Source organism: Heptranchias perlo, chromosome 21, assembly GCF_035084215.1.
Source record: "Heptranchias perlo isolate sHepPer1 chromosome 21, sHepPer1.hap1, whole genome shotgun sequence".
In the NCBI taxonomy this organism is placed as follows: Eukaryota; Metazoa; Chordata; class Chondrichthyes; order Hexanchiformes; family Hexanchidae; genus Heptranchias; species Heptranchias perlo.
The window spans coordinates 50053561-50076591 of NC_090345.1; the positions used below are offsets into that span (position 1 = coordinate 50053561).

At 45.0% G+C, this 23031-nt stretch overlaps 1 protein-coding gene across 2 annotated transcripts in view; it reads right to left on the reverse strand.

Moving 5' to 3' along the window:
• The window catches only part of tspan15 (tetraspanin 15), a 255113-nt gene that overhangs the window by 61519 nt on the left and 170563 nt on the right, over window positions 1–23031 (reverse strand). For both annotated transcript variants that reach the window (XM_068002643.1, XM_068002642.1), the window contains 2 exons: window positions 2093–2140; window positions 486–602 (listed from right to left, as the gene is read on the reverse strand). In XM_068002643.1, coding sequence (XP_067858744.1) covers window positions 486–602; window positions 2093–2140 — 165 coding nt within the window. The remainder of the gene's footprint in view (window positions 1–485; window positions 603–2092; window positions 2141–23031) is intronic.

Below are 23031 nucleotides of genomic sequence, written 5' to 3' on the forward strand. Positions count from 1 at the left end.
AGTTTTATTTGAAAATCACGAGCTTTCGGAGGCTTTCTCCTTCACACTCACCTGATGAAGGAGAAAGCCTCCGAAAGCTTGTGATTTTCAAATAAAACTGTTGGACTATAACCTGGTGTCGTAAGATTCCTCCCTTTTGTTTCAGTGTTGGTTTCTAATGAGCTTCTTCCTTTTTGCTGAATCTTAGCAGGGGGCAAACACTTGTGCTATCCTGCCTACACTTTGAGTTATTTGTTCCCCGTCCCACGTCAACTGTCCCTGACACTGAACAGAAGCTTGCCACCTTTGATCAGCGATCAAGAGAAAATCACAGTGGGTCCCTCCAGTTCCCGGCTCAGTCACGCGTGGATTAAGGCTGTGAGTGTGGAGGTGGAAGGGGTGGAATAAATACCATGTCAAGTCTATACCAACAACATTTGGGAAAACCTTAACGATTCTCTATACGCTTTGATCATGAAGTAAGTGTGTAGTAAAGCAAAGGTTACCTGTGGTACTATCATACCCAACAGAAGCCCAGCCATGGCCGCATAGTGTCCCAAGAACCAATTCAGCACCGCATCTGTGCACCCACCAACATAGATGACATAAAGGAGACTGAAACGCTGTGGATAAAATGTAAAATAGATCATTCAAGAGACACCTTTTTCTTAAAAGCTTGATAGTAGTATTATCACCATATACACATATCAGAAAAGGTCCAGAATTATCTCTTTCTGACAAGAATATTCTCCAGCAACGAGACAAGTGTTCAGATTTGTTTTAGTGACGTCTCCATATAGGACTCGTGGCCAGGCCGCGCACGGGACTCGTGGCCAGGCCGCGCACGGGACTCGTGGCCAGGCCGCGCACGGGACTCGTGGCCAGGCCGCGCACGGGACTCGTGGCCAGGCCGCGCACGGGACTCGTGGCCAGGCCGCGCACGGGACTCGTGGCCAGGCCGCGCACGGGACTCGTGGCCAGGCCGCGCACGGGACTCGTGGCCAGGCCGCGCACGGGACTCGTGGCCAGGCCGCGCACGGGACTCGTGGCCAGGCCGCGCACGGGACTCGTGGCCAGGCCGCGCACGGGACTCGTGGCCAGGCCGCGCACGGGACTCGTGGCCAGGCCGCGCACGGGACTCGTGGCCAGGCCGCGCACGGGACTCGTGGCCAGGCCGCGCACGGGACTCGTGGCCAGGCCGCGCACGGGACTCGTGGCCAGGCCGCGCACGGGACTCGTGGCCAGGCCGCGCACGGGACTCGTGGCCAGGCCGCGCACGGGACTCGTGGCCAGGCCGCGCACGGGACTCGTGGCCAGGCCGCGCACGGGACTCGTGGCCAGGCCGCGCACGGGACTCGTGGCCAGGCCGCGCACGGGACTCGTGGCCAGGCCGCGCACGGGACTCGTGGCCAGGCCGCAAATAGGAATTGTAACTAATTTCATTTGGCAGCAGCTTGAATGTCTGCACAAATCAGGTGCGGACCGTCGCTCTGCTAGATTTGTCACCATTGCGCCCGTTCTACGCCTGTATAACAGATGTTGAATTTAGGCCCCATTGTGCTTGGAGTTGAATAGCCTGCCGATACTCAGTCAAGCCTTTTATAATTCATTCTCGGTATGTGGGTGTTGCTTGCAAGGCCAGCATCTATTGCCCATCCCATTTCCCTTGAGAATGGGTGGTGAGCCATCTTCTTGAACCGCTGCAGTCCGTGTGGTGAAGGTGCTCCCACAGTGCCTGCAAAAACCACAACCATATTACTTTGCGTCAGGTATAACTCCAACTACTGGAGGGTTTTACCCTGATCCTCACTGACTACAGTTTAATTAGAGATCCTTGGTGCCACACTCGGTCAAATGCTGCTTTGATGTCAAGGGTAGTCACTCTCACCTCATTTCTGGAATTCAGCTCTCTTGGTCCATGTTGTGACCAAGGCTGTAATGAGGTCTGGAGCTGAGTGGCCCTGAAGGAACCCAAAACGAGCATCACACGTGAAGAGTGGCTGCTTTGACATGTATTCAGCACAACACTTTTAGGAGAGAAGGAAGGGAAAGGAAAAAACTGGCAGGAAATGGAGGGGAAAATGAAACAAAATACATTTAAAAAAATACATACGTGTTGATCAAGAGTTTTATAGCCACACATCGTATTGGCAACATCCGTCTGAAATAAAAAGAAAACACACTATCAACTTTTACAAAGAGCTAATTGCTTTCCTAATGTCACCCTCAGCAATGTGGAGGTTAACTGGAGCTGTGGGGGAGGGTATGAACAATCTGGCAGGGGATGGGCACCAGGATGAAACTTTAGAGAGGAGAAACAAGGTGCACAGAGGACTGGGAGAGACAAACAGCACAAGAGTAAAGAATAGTTCAGAAATAGGAGGGATCAGACAGGGGGCAAATGCAAGGCAGTCTAAGATGAGTTTGGAATGCATGTGCGTAAATGCACGTAGTGTGGTAAATAAGGCTAGTGATCTGCAGGCACAAGTCGCCACATGGGATTATGTTATAGTGGCAATAACAGAGACCTGACTCAAAGAAGGGGAGGATTGGAGACTTAATATTCCTGGCTACAATGTATCAGGAAAGATAGGGAAGGAAAGAAAGGGGGTGAGGTGGCAGTATTGATCAAAGAAACTATTATAGCACTGGAAAAGGATGGTGTCGTAGAGGGTCAAAGGCAGAATCTATTTGGTTCGAATTAAGGAACAATAGAGGAGCTATTAGGCTACTGGGTGTATACATTCGGTCACCAAATAGTGGGAAGAAGATAGAGGAGTAAATTTGCAGGCAAATTACAGAAAGATGCAAGAACTAGAGTAGCGATAATAGGGGACTTCAATTATCCCATTATAGACTGGGATAATAACAGTGTGAAGGACAGAGGGGGAGGAATTCCTGAAATGTGAACAAGAAAATTTTGTTGATCAATGTGTTTCCAGCCCAATGAGGAAGGAAGCAGTGCTGGAACTAGTTCTGGGGAATGGAATGGAATGGAATGGGGCTAGTGGAGCATGTTTCAGTGGGGGAGCATTTGGGGAACAGTGAGCATTATATCATCAAGTTTAGAATAGTTATGGAAAATGACAAGGAACAATCAAGCATAAAAATACTTAACTGGAGGAGGGCCTACTTCAGTGAGTTAAAAAGGGATCTTGTCCAGGTGGATTGGAATCAAAAATTGGGAGGTGAAACTATAACTGAACAATTGGAGGCCTTCAAGGAGGAGAAGGTTCGGGTCTGGAGTAGACACATTCCCACAAGGTGGAAAAGGAAAGGCATCCAAAGCTAGAGCTCCCTGGATGATCAGTGTCAGAGCAGTGGGAGGCATTCAAGGGGTTCAGAGTAAACATGTTCCCACAAAGAAAAAGGGTGGGACTGCCAAATCCAGAGCCCCCTGCATGACAAGGAGTATACAGGGTAAGATAAGGCAAAAAAGGGAAACTTATGTCAGACACCAAGAATTCAATACTGCAGAAAGCCTAGAAGAGTATAGGAAGTAAAGGGGTGAAATTAAAAAGGAAATTAGGAAAGCAAAGAGGGCATGAAAAAATACTGGCAAGTAAAATTAAGGAAAACCCAAAAATGTTTTATAAATACATAAAGAGCAAAAGGATAACTAAGGAAAGAATAGGGCCTATTAGAGACCAAAAAGGTAACCTTTGTGTGGAGGCGGAAGATGTGGGTATGATTCTTAATGAATACTTTACGTCTGTCTTCACAAAAGAGAGGGATGATGCAGAGATTGTAGTTAAGGAGGAGAAGGAGTGTGAAATATTGGATGGGATAAACATAGTGAGAGAGGAAGTATTAAGGGTTTTAGCATCTTTGAAAGAAGATAAATCGGCAGGCCCAGATGAAATGTATCCCAGACTGTCAAGAGAGCAATGGGAGGAAATAGCGGAGGCTCTGACCATCATTTTCCGATCCTCCCTGGTTAGAGGCATGGTGCCGGAGGAGTGGAGGACTGCTAATGTTGTACTGTTGTTTAAAAAGGGAGAAAGAGATAGACCGAGTAATTATAGACCAGTCAGTCTAACCTCGGCAAATTATTGGAATCAATTCTGAGGGACAGCATAAATTGCCATTTAGAAAGGCACGGGTTAATCAAGGACAGTCAGCATGGATTTGTTTAGGGAAATTGATGTCTGGCTAACTTGATTGAATTTTTTGAGCAGTTAACAAGGAGGGTCAATGAGGGTAACGTGTTTGATGTGGTGTACATGGATTTTAGCAAGGCTTATGACAAGGTCCCACATGGCAGACTGGTCAAAAAAGTAAAAGCCCATGGGGTTCAAGGGAAAGTTGGATCCAAATCTGGCTCAGTGGCAGGAAGCAAAGGGTAATGGTTGACAGGTGTTTTTGCGACTGGAAGGTCGTTTCCAGTGGGGTTCCGCAAGGCTCAGTACTAGGTCCCTTGTTTTTTGTGGTATATATTAATGATTCAGACTTGAATGTGGGGAGCTTGATCAAGATGTTTGCAGATGATACAAAAATTGGCTGCGTGGTTGATAGTGAGGAGGAAAGCTGTAGATTGCAGGAAGATATCAATGGACTGGTCAGGTGGGCAGAAAAGTGGCAAATGGAATTCAATCCAGAGAAGAGTGAGGTAATGCATTTGGGGATGGCAAACAAGGCAAGGGAATACACAATAAATGGGAGGGTACTGAGAGGTGTAGAGGAACAGAGGGACCTTGGAGTGCATGTCCAGAGATCCCAGAAGGTAGCAGGACAGGTAGATAAGGTGGTTAAGAAGCCATACAGGATACTTTCCTTTATTAGCCGAGTCTTAGAACATAAGAGCGGAGCTTATGCTAGAACTGTATAAAACATTGGTTAGGCCACAGCTTGAGTACTGCATACAGTTCTGATCACCACATTACAGGAAAGATGTGACTGTACTTGAGAGGGTACAGAGGAGATTTACAAGGATGTTGGCAGGGCTGGAGAATTTTAGCTATGAGAAAAGATTGGATAGGCTGGGGGTGTTTTCTTTGGAACAAAAGGAGGCTGAGGGGAGATTTAATTGAGGTGTACAAAATTATGATGGGGCTAGATAGAGTGGATAGGGAGGACCTATTTCCCTTAGAGGGGTCAGTGACCAGGGGGCATAGATTTGAAGTAATTGGTAGAAGGATTAGAGGGGAGCTGAGGAGAAATGTTTTCACCCAGAGGATGGTTGGGGTCTGGAACTCACTGCCTGAAAGGGTGATAGAGGCAGAAACCCTCAACTCATTTTAAAAGTTCTTGGATGTGCACCTGAAGTGCCGAAACCTACAGGGCTACAGACCAAGTGCTGGAAAGCGGGATTAAGCTGGATAGCTCTTTTTCAGAAGGCATGGACACGATCGGCCGAATGGCCTGCTTCTGTGCCGTAACTTTCTATGATTCTATGATTAAAGATATAGAGCTTCAAGTGAAACACAAAAAGGAGGCTTATGACAAAAATAACATTCTTAATACATTAAAGAATCAGGCTGAATACAGAAAGTACAGAGGAGATCTAAAAAAGCAACTGAGAGATTATGAGACGAGATTAAAAGGGAACCCAAAAGTCTTTTATAAAGGTATAAACAGTAAAATGGTGGTCAAAGGAAGTGTGGGACAAAAAAAGATCTTCTTGTGGAGGCAGAGGGTATGGATGAGGTACTAAATGAATACTTTGCATCGATTTTCACTAGAGAAGAGGATGCTGCCAATGCCACAGTAAAGGAGCAGGTAGCAACAATACTGGATAGGATAAAAAAAAGATAGAGAGGAGGTACTTAAAAGATTGGCAGTATTCAATGTAGAAAAGTCACCCGGTCCGGATGCATCGCATCCTAGTAACCTAGGATGGAAATTGCAGAGGCTCTGGCCACAATCTTCCAATCCTCCTTAGATATGGGAACGGTGTCAGAGGACTGGAGGATTACAAATGTTACACCCTGTTCAAATAAGGGGAGAAGGGTAACCCCGAAAATTGCAGGCCAGTCAGCCTGATGTCGTGGGGGAAAACTTTTAGAGGCAATAATCTGGGACAAAATTAATTGGCACTTGGAAAAGAATGGGCTAATAAATGAAAGTCAGCACGGGTTTGTTAAAGGGAAATTGTGCTTGACTAACTTGATTGAGCTCTTTGATGAAGTAACTGAGAGAGTTCATGAGGGTAATGCGGTTGATGTGTATATGGACTTTCAAAAGGCATTTGATAAAGTACCACATAATAGACCCGTTCGCAAAATTAAAAGGATAGTGGCAGCATGGATACAAAATTGGCTAAGGGACAGAAAGCAGAGAGTAGTGGTGAACGGTTGTTTTTCAGACTGGAGGGACGTATACAGTGGTGTGCCCCAGGGGTCGGTATTAGGACCACTGCTCTTTTTGATATTTATTAATGACCTGGACTTGGGTATACAAGGTACAATTTCAAAGTTTGCAAATGACACAAAACTCTGAAATGTAGCAAACAATGTGGAGGATAGTAACAGGCTCTAGGAGGACATTGACAGATTGGCGAAATAGGCGGACACATGGTAAATGAAATTTGAGGCGGAGAAGTGCGAAGTGATACATTTTGGTAGGAAAAATGAGGAGAGACAATATAAATGAAATGGTACAATTTTAGGAATTTCAGAAACAGAGAAACATGGGGGTGTACGCACACAAATCTTTGAAGGTGGCAGGACAAGTTGAGAAGGCTGTTTAAAAATGTATATGGGTTCCTGCACTTGATTAATAGAGGCATAAAGCACCAATACTCCTGACCCTAATACAAACACCACATACTCCTGACCCCAATACAAACAGAACATACTCCTGACCCTAATGCAAACACCACTTTCCCTGATCCTAATACAAACACCACATACTCCTGACCCGAACACAAACACCACATACTCCTGACCCGAACACAAACACCACATACTCCTGACCCTAATACAAACACCACATACTCCTGACCCGAACACAAACACCACATACTCCTGACCCTAATACAAACACCACATACTCCTGACCCTAATACAAACACCACATACTCCTGACCCTAATACAAACACCACATACTCCTGACCCTAATACAAACACCACATACTCCTGACCCTAATGCAAACACCACATACTCCTGACCCGAACACAAACACCACATACTCCTGACCCCAATACAAACACCACATACTCCTGACCCGAACACAAACACCACATACTCCTGACCCGAACACAAACACCACATACTCCTGACCCCAATACAAACACCACATACTCCTGACCCGAACACAAACACCACATACTCCTGACCCGAACACAAACACCACATACTCCTGACCCTAATGCAAACACCACATACTCCTGACCCGAACACAAACACCACATACTCCTGACCCCAATACAAACACCACATAATCCTGACCCCAATACAAACACCACATAATCCTGACCCCAATACAAACACCGCATACTCCTGACCCGAACACAAACACCACATACTCCTGACCCGAACACAAACACCACATACTCCTGACCCGAATACAACACCACATACTCCTGACCCCAATGCAAACACCACATACTCCTGACCCGAATAAAAACACCACATACTCCTGACCCGAACACAAACACCACATAATCCTGACCCCAATACAAACACCACATAATCCTGACCCCAATACAAACACCGCATACTCCTGACCCGAACACAAACACCACATACTCCTGACCCGAACACAAACACCACATACTCCTGACCCGAATACAACACCACATACTCCTGACCCCAATGCAAACACCACATACTCCTGACCCGAATAAAAACACCACATACTCCTGACCCGAACACAAACACCACATACTCCTGACCCGAATAAAAACACCACATACTCCTGACCCTAACACAAACACCACATACTCCTGACCCCAATACAAACACCACATACTCCTGACCCCAATACAAACACCACATAATCCTGACCCGAACACAAACACCACATACTCCTGACCCGAATAAAAACACCACATACTCCTGACCCGAATAAAAACACCACATACTCCTGACCCGAATAAAAACACCACATACTCCTGACCCTAACACAAACACCACATAATCCTGACACTAATACAAACACCACATACTCCTGACCCCAATACAAACACCACATACTCCTGACCCGAACACAAACACCACATACTCCTGACCCGAATAAAAACACCACATACTCCTGACCCTAACACAAACACCACATAATCCTGACACTAATACAAACACCACATACTCCTGACCCGAACACAAACACCACATACTCCTGACCCGAATAAAAACACCACATACTCCTGACCCTAACACAAACACCACATAATCCTGACACTAATACAAACACCACATACTCCTGACCCTAATGCAAACACCACATACTCCTGACCCTAGTACAAACACCACATACTCCTGACCCTAGTACAAACACCACATACTCCTGACCCTAGTACAAACACCACATACTCCTGACCCTAGTACAAACACCACATACTCCTGACCCTAGTACAAACACCACATACTCCTGACCCCAATACAAACACCACATAATCCTGACCCGAATACAAACACCACATACTCCTGACCCCAATACAAACACCACATACTCCTGACCCGAATAAAAACACCACATACTCCTGACCCTAACACAAACACCACATAATCCTGACACTAATACAAACACCACATACTCCTGACCCCAATACAAACACCACATAATCCTGACCCTAACACAAACACCACATACTCCTGACCCGAACACAAACACCACATACTCCTGACCCGAATAAAAACACCACATACTCCTGACCCTAATGCAAACACCACATACTCCTGACCCCAATACAAACACCACATACTCCTGACCCCAATACAAACACCACATAATCCTGACCCTAACACAAACACCACATACTCCTGACCCTAATATAAACACCACATACTCCTGACCCTAATACAAACACCACATACTCCTGACCCTAATACAAACATTATGTTAGGATCTGGAGCATGTAGTGTTTGTATTAGGGTCAGGAATATTGTGTTTGTATTAGGGTCAGGAGTATGTGGTGTTTGTATTAGGGTCAATAATATATGGTGTTTGTATTAGGATCAGGAGCATGTAGTATTTACATTAGGATCAGGAGTATGGTGTTTATACTAGGATCTGGAACACGTAAACACCATACTCCTGACCCCAATATAAACACTACATATTCCTTACACTAATACAAACTCCACATGCTCCTGACCCGAATATAAACAGCACACATTCCTGACTTTAATATAAACACCATACTCCTGACCCCAACACAAACACCAGATACTCCTGAACCGAATACAAACACCACACTCGGGACCCTAATATAAACACCTCATAATATTCACTCCCGATACAAACACCACATAATCTTCACTCCCAATACAAACACCACATAATCTTCACTCCCAATACAAACACCAAAGACCACTGATCCGAATATTAACATCACATACGCTTCATTATCTGAGGGGTTCCATTCGCAACCCCTCAGATAATGAAGCAGTCCGAGCCCGCATGCAGCAAGACCTGGACAACATCCAGGCTTGGGCTGATAAGTGGCAAGTAACATTCGCGCCAGATAAGTGCCATGCAATGACCATCTCCAACAAGAGAGAGTCTAACCACCTCCCCTTGACATTCAACGGCATTACCATCGCCGAATCCCCCACCATCAACATCCTGGGGGTCACCATTGACCAGAAACCTAACTGGACCAGCCATATAAATACTGTGGCTACGAGAGCAGGTCAGAGGCTGGGTATTCTGCGGCGAGTGACTCACCTCCTGACTCCCCAAAGCCTTTCCACCATCTACAAGGCACAAGTCATGAGTGTGATGGAATACTCTCCACTTGCTTGGATGAGTGCAGCTCCAACAACACTCAAGAAGCTCGACACCATCCAAGATAAAGCAGCCCGCTTGATTGGCACCCCATCCACCACCCTAAACATTCACTCCCTTCACCACCGGCGCACTGTGGCTGCAGTGTGCACCATCCACAGGATGCACTGCAGCAACTCGCCAAGGCTTCTTCGACAGCACCTCCCAAACCTGCGACCTCTACCACCTAGAAGGACAAGGGCAGCAGGCGCATGGGAACAACACCACCTGCACGTTCCCCTCCAGGTCACACACCATCCCGACTTGGAAATATATCGCCGTTCCTTCATTGTCGCTGGGTCAAAATAATGGAACTCCCTTCCTAACAGCACTGTGGGAGAACCGTCACCACACGGACTGCAGCGGTTCAAGAAGGCGGCTCACCACCACCTTCTCAAGGGCAATTAGGGATGGGCAATAAATGCCGGCCTTGCCAGCGACGCCCACATCCCGTGAACGAATAAAAAAAAAATACAACTGACCCCAATATAAACACCACATAATCTTCACCCCAAATACAAACACCACATACTCCTGACCCAAATACAAACACTACATACTCCTGACCCCAATACAAACACCACATACTCCTGACCCCAATACAAACACCACATACTCCTGACTCCAATACAAACACCACACACTCCTGACCCTAATGCGCCGGTGAGCGGCGGCAAAGAGCGAGACCAGAGCGGGGATAAAAACAGCGCGGAGAGAGCGAGAGTTCAGTCGGTGAGCGGCGGCAAAGAGCGAGACCAGAGCGGGGATAAAAACAGCGCGGAGAGAGCGAGAGTTCAGTCGGTGAGCGGCGGGAGAGAGCGAGACCAGAGCTTACTCTGAGAGCGAGACTCTGAGACCAGCGGCAGTTCGGGGTGACGTCACCAGTCAGAAAGTGACGCGGCACAGGGGAGGCAGCTGATTGGTGAGTAGGTTCAGGTGAGTATTTCTACCATTTTACTGTAAGTAAAGTAATAAGAAAGGGAAGGTCTGCAGGTTTTATAGCAGATAGTGTTTTTTTTTAGTGAACCTAGGTCCCCAGTATAGTTAACATTTTCTAATTTCAACGTAATTTAAAAGGGGTAACTCAGCTAAGGCAAGTCATGGCAGCAGACCTCGCACCCGTGATATGCTCCTCCTGCAAGATGTGGGAAGTCATGGACAGTACCAGTGTCCCTGCCGACCATGTGTGCGGGAAGTGTGTCCACCTGCAGCTACTGACCGATCGTATCTCGGAGCTGGAGCTGCGGGTGGACTCACTGTGGAGCATCCGCGATGCAGAGAAACTCGTGGATAGCACGTTTAGCGAGTTGGTCACACCGCAGGTAAAGGGTATACAGGCAGGAAGTGAATGGGTGACCACCAGGAAGAGTAAGAGGTGCAGGCAGGTAGTGCAGGGGTCCCCTGTGGCCATCCCCCTCTCAAACAGATATGCCACTTTGGATGCTGTTGTGGGGGATGACTTATCAGGGGAAGGCAGCAGCAGCCAACTTCCTGGCACCACGGGTAGCTCTGCTGCACAGGCTGGGAGGAAAAAGAGTGAAAGAGCTATAGTGATAGGGGACTCAATTGTAAGGGGAATAGACAGGCGTTTCTGCGGCCGCAACCGAGACTCCAGGATGGTGTGTTGCCTCCCTGGTGCAAGGATCAAGGATGTCTCGGAGCGGCTACAGAACATTTTGGAGGGGGAGGGCGAACAGCCAGCTGTCGTGGTGCACATAGGCACCAACGATATAGGTAAAAAAGGGGATGAGGTCCTAAAAGCAGAATATAGGGAGTTAGGAGGTAAATTAAAAAATAGGACCTCAAAGGTAGTAATCTCAGGATTGCTGCCAGTGCCACGTGCTAGTCAGAGTAGAAATAGGAGGATATTTCAAATGAATACGTGGCTCGAGGAATGGTGCAAGGGGGAGGGATTCAAATTCCTGGGACACTGGAAACGGTTCTGGGGGAGGTAGGACCAGTACAAACCGGACGGTCTGCAGCTGGGCAGGGCCGGGACCGCTGTCCTAGGAGGAGTGTTTGCTAGTGCTGTTGGGGAGGGTTTAAACTAAAGTGGCAGGGGGTTGGGAACCTGAGCAGGGAGAGAGAGGAAAGCGTAACAGGAAGGGACAGAAGGTATGGAGTAATAGGTAAAGTGTTAAAAAAGGAAAAAGCAGGAACTAAGCGTCACAAAACAGATTTGAAAGTTCTTTATCTGAATGCACGTAGCATTCGTAACAAAATGGACGAGTTAACGGCACAAATAACTACGTATGGGTATGATCTTGTGGCCATTACAGAAACATGGCTGCAGGGTGACAACGACTGGGAATTAAATATGCCAGGGTATTTAACAATCAGGAAGGACAGGCAGGAAGGAAGGGGAGGTGGGGTGGCTATGTTAATAAAGGAAGGAATCACTGTAATACAGATAAATGATATTGGGACAAAGCATCAAGATAATGAAACAGTTTGGGTGGAGATAAGGAATAATAAGGGGAAAAAAACATTAGTGGGCGTAGTATATAGGCCTCCGAATAGTTGCAACTCTGTTGGAAGAAGTATTAAGGGAACAGCTATAATTATGGGGGATTTTAATTATCATATTAACTGGACAAATCAAATTGGGCAGAGCAGCCTTGAGGACGACTTCATTGAGTGCATCAGGGATGGATTTCTTGAGCAGTATGTAACTGATCCTACTCGGGGGCTGGCAACCTTGGACCTGGTCCTGTGTAATGAGTCAGGATTAATTAATAATGTCCTAGTTAAGGATCCCCTTGGAACGAGCGACCACAACATGGTTGAATTCCATATCCAATTAGAGGGTGAGAAGGTTGATTCTCAAACAAGCGTACTGAGCTTGAATAAAGGAGACTATGATGGTATGAGAGCGGAATTGATTAAAGTGGACTGGGAAAATAGATTAAAGGGTAAGACGGTACATGAGCAATGGTGTTCATTTAGGGAGTTATTTTACAACTTTCAAAATAAATATATTCCACTGAGGAAAAAAGGGTGTAAAAGAAATGACAGCCATCCGTGGCTAAGTAAAGAAATTAAGGATAGTATCCGACTAAAAACAAGGACATATAAGGTAGCCAAACTTAGTGGGAGGATAGAAGATTGGGAATTCTTCAAAAGACAGCAAAAAGTAACGAAAGGATTGATTAAGAAAGGGAAGATAGATTATGAAAAGAAATTAGCAAAAAATATAAAAACAGATAGCAAGAGTTTCTATAGTTATATAAAAAGAAAAAGGGTGGCTAAGGCAAACATAGGTCCCTTAGAGGATGAGACCGGGAAATTAATGGTGGGAAACATGGAGATGGCAAAAATGCTGAACAAAGATTTTGTTTCAGTCTTTACAGTAGATAACACTAAGAATATCCCAACACTGGACAAACAGGGGACTCTCGGGGGGGAGGAGCTAAATATGATTAAAATCACTCAGGAGATGGTACTCAGTAAAATAATGGGACTCAAAGCGGATAAATCCCCTGGACCTGATGGCTTCCATCCTAGGGTCTTGAGGGAAGTGGCAGTAGGGATTGTGGATGCTTTGGTGATAGTTTTCCAAAATTCCCTGGACTCAGGAGAGGTCCCGGCAGATTGGAAAACTGCTAATGTAACACCGTTATTTAAAAACGGTAGTCGGCAGAAGGCTGGAAATTATAGGCCAGTTAGCTTAACATCTGTGGTGGGTAAAATTTTGGAGTCTATTATTAAGGAGACAGTAACGGAACATTTAGATAAGCATAATTTAATAGGACAAAGTCAGCATGGCTTTATGAAGGGGAAGTCATGTCTGACAAATTTGCTTGAGTTCTTTGAGGATATAACGTACAGGGTGGATAAAGGGGAACCAGTGGACATAGTGTATTTAGACTTCCAGAAGGCATTCGACAAGGTGCCACATAAAAGATTATTACTTAAGATAAAAAATCACGGGATTGGGGGTAACATTCTGGCATGGGTGGAGGATTGGTTATCGAACAGGAAGCAGAGAGTTGGGATAAATGGTTCATTTTCGGACTGGCAACCAGTAACCAGTGGTGTTCCACAGGGGTCGGTGCTGGGTCCCCAACTCTTTACAATCTATATTAACGATTTGGAGGAGGGGACCGAGTGCAACATATCAAAATTTGCAGATGATACAAAGATGGGAGGGAAAGTAGAGAGTGAGGAGGACATAAAAAACCTGCAGGGGGATATAGACAGGCTGGGTGAGTGGGTGGAGATTTGGCAGATGCAATATAATATTGGAAAATGTGAGGTTATGCACTTTGGCAGGAAAAATCAGAGAGCAAGTTATTTTCTTAATGGCGAGAGACTGGAAAGTACTGCAGTACAAAGGGATCTGGGGATCCTAGTGCAAGAAAATCAAAAAGTTGGTATGCAGGTGCAGCAGGTGATCAAGAAAGCCAACGGAATGTTGGCTTTTATTGCTTGGGGGATAGAATATAAAAACAGGGAGGTATTGCTGCAGTTATATCGGGTATTGGTGAGACCGCACCTGGAATACTGCATACAGTTTTGGTCTCCATACTTCAGAAAAGACATACTTGCTCTCGAGGCAGTACAAAGAAGGTTCACTCGGTTAATCCCGGGGATGAGGGGGCGGACATATGAGGAGAGGTTGAGTCGATTGGGACTCTACTCATTGGAGTTCAGAAGAATGAGAGGCGATCTTATTGAAACATATAAGATTGTGAAGGGGCTTGATCGGGTGGATGCAGTAAGGATGTTCCCAAAGATGGGTGAAACTAGAACTAGGGGGCATAATCTTAGAATAAGGGGCTGCTCTTTCAAAACTGAGATGAGGAGAAACTTCTTCACTCAGAGGGTGGTAGGTCTGTGGAATTTGCTGCCCCAGGAAGCTGTGGAAGCTGCATCATTAGATAAATTTAAAACAGAAATAGACAGTTTCCTAGAAGTAAAGGGAATTAGGGGTTATGGGGAGCGGGCAGGAAATTGGACATGAAGCTGAGTTCGGATCGGTCAATGCCCTGTGGGTGGCGGAGAGGGCCCAGGGGCTGTGTGGCCGGGTCCTGCTCCTACTTCTTGTGTTCTTTAGATTTGTGGTTGGGATCAGATCAGCCATGATCTTATCGAGGGGCCGATTGGCCTACTCCTGCTCCAATTTCTTATGTTCTTATGTTCATATATTCCTGACCCTAATACAAACAACATATGCTCGTGACCCGAATACAAACATTATGTTAGGATCTGGAGCATGTAGTGTTTGTATTAGGGTCAGGAATATTGTGTTTGTATTAGGGTCAGGAGTATGTGGTGTTTGTATTAGGATCAGGAGCATGTAGTATTTACATTAGGATCAGGAGTATGGTGTTTATACTAGGATCTGGAACACGTAAACACCATACTCCTGACCCCAATATAAACACTACATATTCCTTACACTAATACAAACTCCACATGCTCCTGACCCGAATATAAACAGCACACATTCCTGACTTTAATATAAACACCATACTCCTGACCCGAATACAAACACCACATACTCCTGACACGAATACAAACACCACATACTCCTGACCTTAACACAAACACCACCCTCCTGACCCGAATACAAACACCACATACTCCTGACCCCAATACAAACAATATATGCTCGTGACCCTAATACTAACATTATGTTAGGATCTGGAGCATGTGGTGTTTGTATTAGGGTCAGGAGTATTGTGTTTGTATTAGGGTCAGGAGTATGTGGTGTTTGTATTAGGGTCAGTAATATATGGTGTTTGTGTTAGGATCAGGAGCATGTAGTATTTACATTAGTATCAGGAGTATGGTGTTTATACTAGGATCTGGAACACGTAAACACCATACTCCTGACCCCAATATAAACACTACATATTCCCTACACTAATACAAACTCCACATACTCCTGACCCGAATATAAACACCACATATGACTGACCCTAAGGTAAACACCACATAATCTTCAACCCTAATATAAACAGCACACATTCCTGACCCTAATACAAACACCATACTCCTGACCCTAATACAAACACCATACTCCTGACCCTAATACAAACACCACACTCCGGACCCTAATACAAACACCACATAATCTTCACTCCCAATACAAACACCACATAATCTTCACCCCCAATACAAACACCACATAATCTTCACTCCCAATACAAACACCACATAATCTTCACTCCCAATACAAACGCCACATAATCTTCACCCCCAATACAAACACCACATAATCTTCACTCCCAATACAAACACCACATAATCTTCACTCCCAATACAAACGCCACATAATCTTCACTCCCAATACAAACACCACATAATCTTCACTCCCAATACAAACACCACATAATCTTCACCCCTAATACAAACACCACATAATCTTCACTCCGAATACAAACGCCACATAATCTTCACTCCCAATACAAGCACCACATAATCTTCACTCCCAATACAAATGCCACATAATCTTCACTCCCAATACAAGCACCACATAATCTTCACTCCCAATACAAGCACCACATAATCTTCACCCCCAATACAAACACCACATAATCTTCACTCCCAATACAAATGCCACATAATCTTCACTCCCAATACAAGCACCACATAATCTTCACCCCCAATAGTATCATAGAAGTTTACAACATGGAAACAGGCCCTTCGGCCCAACATGTCCATGTCGCCCAGTTTATACCACTAAGCTAGTCCCAATTGCCTGCACTTGGCCCATATCCCTCTATACCCATCTTACCCAAATACTTTTGAAAAGACAAAATTGTACCCGCCTCTACTACTGCCTCTGGCAGCTCGTTCCAGACACTCACCACCCTTTGAGTGAAAAAACTGCCCCTCTGGACCCTTTTGTATCTCTCCCCTCTCACCTTAAATCTATGCCCCCTCGTTATAGACTCCCCTACCTTTGGGAAAAGATTTTGACTATCTACCTTATCTATGCCCCTCATTATTTTATAGACTTCTATAAGATCACCCCACACCTCCTACTCTCCAGGGAAAAAAGTCTCAGTCTATCCAACCTCTCCTGATAAGTCAAACCATCAAGTCTCGGTAGCATCCTAGTAAATCTTTTCTGCACTCTTTCTAGTTTAATAATATCCTTTCCATAATAGGGTGACCAGAACTGTACACAGTATTCCAAGTGTGGCCTTACTAATGTCTTGTACAACTTCAACAAGACATCCCAACTCCTGTATTCAATGTTCTGATCAATGAAACCAAGCATGCTGAATGCCTTCTTCACCAGCCTATCCACCTGTGACTCCACTTTCAAGGAGCTATGAACCTGTACTCCTAGATCTCTTTGTTCTATAACTCTCCCCAACACCCTACCATTAAGGGAGTAGGTCCTGGCCCGATTCGATCTACCAAAATGCATCACCTCACATTTATCTAAATTAAACTCCATCTGCCATTCATCGGCCCACTGGCCCAATTTATCAAGATCCCGTTGCAATCCTGGATAACCTTCTTCACTGTCCACAATGCCACCAATCTTGGTGTCATCTGCAAACTTACTAACCATGCCTCCTAAATTCTCATCCAAATCATTAATATAAAGAACAAATAACAGCGGACCCAGCACCGATCCCTGAGGCACACCGCTGGTCACAGGCCTCCAGTTTGAAAAACAACCCTCCACAACCACCCTCTGTCTTCTGTCGTCAAGCCAATTTTGTATCCAATTGGCTACCTCACCTTGGATCCCGTGAGATTTAACCTTATGTAACAACCTACCATGCGGTACCTTGTCAAAGGCTTTGCTAAAGTCCATGTAGACCACGTCTACTGCACAGCCCTCATCTTTCTTCTTGGTTACCCCTTCAAAAAACTCAATCAAATTCGTGAGACATGATTTTCCTCTCACAAAACCATGCTGACTGTTCCTAATCAGTCCCTGCCTCTCCAAATGCCTGTAGATCCTGTCTCTCAGAATACCCTCTAACAACTTACCCACTACAGATGTCAGGCTCACCGGTCTGCAGTTCCCAGGCTTTTCCCTGCCTCCCTTCTTAAACAAAGGCACAACATTTGCTACCCTCCAATCTTCAGGCACCTCACCTGTAGCTGTCGATGATTCAAATATCTCTGCTAGGGGACCCGCAATTTCCTCCCTAACCTCCCATAACGTCCTGGGATACATTTCATCAGGTCCCGGAGATTTATCTACCTTGATCCGCGTTAAGACTTCCAGCGCCTCCCTCTCTGTAATATGTACACTCCTCAAGACATCACTATTTATTTCCCCAAGTTCCCTAACATCCATGCCTTTCTCAACCGTAAATACCGATGTGAAATATTCATTTAGGATCTCACCCATCTCTTGTGGTTCCGCACATAGATGACCTTGTTGATCCTTAAGAGGCCCTACTCTCTCCCTAGTTACTCTTTTGCCCTTTATGTACTTGTAGAAGCTCTTTGGATTCTCCTTTGCCTTATCTGCCAAAGCAATCTCATGTCCCCTTTTTGCCCTCCTGATTTCTCTCTTAACTCTACTCCGGCAATCTCTATACTCTTCAAGGGATCCACTTGATCCCAGCTGTCTATGCATGTCATATGCCTCCTTCTTCTTTTTGACTAGGGCCTCAATCTTCCGAGTCATCCAAGGTTCCCTACTTCTACCAGCCTTGCCCTTCACTTTATAAGGAATGTGCTTACCCTGAACCCTGGTTAACACACTTTTGAAAGCCTCCCACTTACCAGACGTCCCTTTGCCTGCCAACAGACTCTCCCAATCAACTTCTGAAAGTTCCTGTCTAATACCATCAAAATTGGCCTTTCCCCAATTTAGAATTTTAACTTTTGGGCCAGGCCCATCATTCTCCATAGCTATCTTAAAACTAATGGAATTATGATCACTGGTCCCAAAGTGATCCCTCACTAACACTTCTGTCACCTGCCCTTCCTTATTTCCCAAGAGGAGGTCAAGTTTTGCCCCCTCTCTAGTCGGGCCATCCACATACTGAATGAGAAATTCCTCCTGAATACACTCAACAAATTTCTCTCCATCCAAGCCCCTAATGCTATGGCTGTCCCAGTCAATGTTGGGAAAGTTAAAGTCCCCTACTATTACCACCCTATTTTTCTTGCAGCTGTCTGTAATCTCCTTCCATATTTGCTCCTCAATTTCCCGTTGACTATTTGGGGGTCTGTAGTACAATCCTATCAAAGTGATCTCTCCCTTCTTATTTTTCAGTTCTACCCATATAGACTCAGTGGGCGAACCCTCGGATATATCCCCTCTCACTACTGCCGTGATGGTCTCCCTAATCAAGAACGCAACTCCCCCTCCTCTCTTACCTCCTGCTCTATCTTTCCTATAGCATCTGTACCCTGGAACATTGAGCTGCCAGTCCTGCCCCTCCCTTAGCCATGTTTCAGTAATAGCTATAACATCCCAGTCCCATGTACCCATCCATGCCCTGAGTTCATCTGCCTTGCCCATCAGACTTCTTGCATTGAAATAAATGCAGTTTAATCTAGACTTCCCTTGGTCTTTGCCCTGCTTTCTCAGACCATCTGTCCGGTCATGTTTTGTACACTCTCCCTTACTGCCTTTTGTTTCTGTCACCACTTTACTTCCCACTGACTTCCTGCATCGGTTCCCATCCCAAACACCACATAATCTTCACTCCGAATACAAACACCACATACCCCTGACCCTAATATAAACAACACATACTCCTGACCTTAATATAAACACCAGATACCCCTGACCCTAATACAAACCCCACAAACTCCTGATCCTAATACAAACACCATTCTCCTGACCTCTAATACAAACACCACATACTCCTGCTCCTGAGACAAACACCACATACTCCTGATCCTAATATAAACACCACATACTGCTGACCCCAATACAAACACCATTCTCCTGACCCTAATATAAACACGACATACACCTGATCTCTCATGGAAAAACAGCACAATTCTGGCTGCTTTCTGTTGTTAGTGCAATGTAGTGGCTATATGATATCTTTTTGAGATATGGGAGGAGAGGTGAAACAATGACTGTGTTCTTGGTGTACTGAAGTTATAAGCATGATTATAAAGGACAGTTATATATTTTAATGCACTGTGTGTTGAACTCTCTCTCTGCTCTGGCGCCCATTTGAGTGTTTACCAACAAAACTTATTCATTTCTCCACACTGTCCTCCTCAGCAACCTTCTGATACTTCTCACAGTTTCCCATTAATTCTGCTCCCTTTGTTTTAAACCACTGTGGACTGAACAGCTGCACAATTTCATCCTGCCCTCAATCCTGTTTCCTCACTGCTGCTGCTCGATCTTCAGCATCAGTCGCTCATACACTCTTCCCATTATCAGCTGTCACATTCAATCAGATAGCTCCCTCAATCTCTGATGAGACTATGGTTTTCGTAGTTCTGCCTCAGCACTGATCACTCGGCTGTGATGTTCAGCTAACTGATCAGTTCTGTGCTGGCTGAGTGCACACTGATAGAATTTTAAAATAGGAGGAGAACACCGGGAATGAAGTGGGAGTGGAGCTTGGAGTCACTTCATCATGCAGATGGATTGGGATTGACGGTCTGACAGCCAGCAAGACTGATCAGCAGCAGGAGGCAAACATACACTAAGGGCAAGATGAATGCTGCTGATAGGTCTGGTTATGGTTCTCCTTTTTGAAACTTCTCATATGTTTGTAATTGCGCTCTATAACATACATTTTACACGAAATGTCTCTATTAAGAAATTCAGCCGCATCCTAACTATCTCTTATATCCCGGCCCACATAACTCAGAAAGGGAATTGGATAAATACTTGAAGGGAAAAAAATTACAAGGCTGTGGGGAAAGAGCAGGGGATTGAGACTAATTGGATAGCTCTTTCCAAAGAGCTGGCACAGGCACGATGGGCAGAATGGCCTCCTTCTGCGTTGTAAAATATTATGACACTAAGAAACATTTAGGGTTCGGTTAGATAGCACACAGAGAAAACTTCCCATAAAAATGGCTGTTTAGATACTCCCTTTACTCAAGGAGTTTTGCTAAAATAAATTCCAATTCGGAAAGGGTAAACTCTGAGCATGTATCTAAAATATTCGTACAACACACACAACGCCACGATCCAACAAAGCAGCTCAACGTCAGCACTAACAACTCATTACATTGGGGATTTAGTCATCAAAATAGCCAGATGTGGGAGGAATAAGACAGTGACTGAAAGGAGTTAGACTGGAGTTGGGTGTAAGAGTAGACACAGTAGGTAGAATATATATATATATATATCTATATATATTAAACTAACTCTGTAGTGGCAGTAGGGATTAATAAGAATGACATCAGTCTCTGAATGCTGAGACAAGCAGGCTGTGGGAAGATGTGAGAAAGGAATTTTAACGAGCGGGAATGGTATCAGCTAGTCTGGGTGCACAAGGGGAGTGTAAGGGATGAATAGCTCTCTCTGTAATATATATCAAAGGAAGATAGGTAAGTGAAGGTCAAGTATGACAGCCATGGTCACTCATGTAGAGAGAACAATGAACAAAGAATAGCAGTAGTGTGCATGCTGTTGGGACAAGGGAGCAATAATCCAGGACCAGATGGTTTCCATCCCAGAGTTTTAAAGGAAATAAGTGAGAACATTGCAGAAGCCCTAATCTTCCAAATTTTTCTTGATTCAGGAACCGTTGCCTTAGATTGGAAAATTGCACATCACTCAGCTATTTAAGAAAGGTGAGAGAGGGAAATGAGGGAATTATAGACCAATTAGCCTAACATCTGTTGTCGGGAAATTACTAGAGTCTATAATTAAAGATAGAGTGACTGAGAGCCTTGAAAATTTTCAGCTGATCAGAGAGAGCCAGCATGGATTTATAAAGGGTAGGTCATGCCTGACAAACCTAATTGAAATTTTTGAAGAGGTGACTAAAGTAGTGGACAGGGGAATATCTATGGATGTTGTTTATATGGACTTCTAGAAGGCATTCGATAAAGTCCCTCATAAGAGGTTGTTAGCTAAAGTTGACGCCCATGGAATTGAGGGCAAATTATTGACCTGGTTAAGAAATTGGCTGAGCAGCAGGAGACATAGAGTAGTGGTAATGGGCAGGTAGGGATACAGGGCCTTGGTGAGACCACATCTGGAGTATTGTATGTAGTTTTAGTCTTCTTATCTGAGGAAGGATGTCCTTGCCATGGAGGGAGTGTAATGAAGGTTTACCAGACTGATTCCTGGGATGGCAGGACTGACGTATGAAGAGAGATTGGGTCGACTTGGCCTATATTCACTAGAGATTAGAAGAATGAGAGGTGATCTCATCAAAACATATAAAATTTGAACATGACTAGACAGACTAGATGCAGGGAGGATGTTCCTGATGGCTGGGGAGTCCAGAACCAGGGGTCACAGTCTCAAGATACGGGGTATGCCATTTAGAACCGAGATGAGGAGACATTTTTTCACTCAGAGGGTGGTGAAACCTGTGGAATTCTCTACCACAGAAGGCAGTGGAGGCCAAGTCATTAGATGTATTCAAGAAGGAGATATATTTCTTAATGCTAAAGGGATCATGGGATATTGGGAAAAAGCGGCAACAGGGTACTGAGTTAGACGATCAGCCATGATCATTTTGAATGGCGGAGCAGGCCCGAAGGGCCGAATGGCCTACTCTTGCTCCCATTTTCTATGTTTCTAGGTACTTAAATTGGCAGGATGTGACTTGTGGTGTCCCACAGAGATCTGTGTTGGGGCTTCAACTATTCACTGTATTTATTGATGACTTAGATGACGGAATAGAGAGCCACTTATCCAGGTTTGCCGATGGCACAAAGATAGGCAGCATTGTAAGCAGTGTAGATGGAAGCATAAAATTACAGAGATATTAATGGATTAAGTGAATGGGCAAAACTGTGGCAAATGGATTTCAAAGAAGGCAAGTGTGAGGTCATCCACTTTGGACCTAAAAAGGATAGATAAGAGTACTTTCTAAATGGTGAAAAGCTTGAAACAGGAGGTCCAAAGAGATCATTAAAATGTCATGGACATGTACAGAAAATAATCAAAAAGGTTAATGGAATGCTGGCCTTTATATCTCGAGGTCTAGAAGTTTTGCTACAGCTATACAAAGCCCTGGTTAGACCACACCTGGAG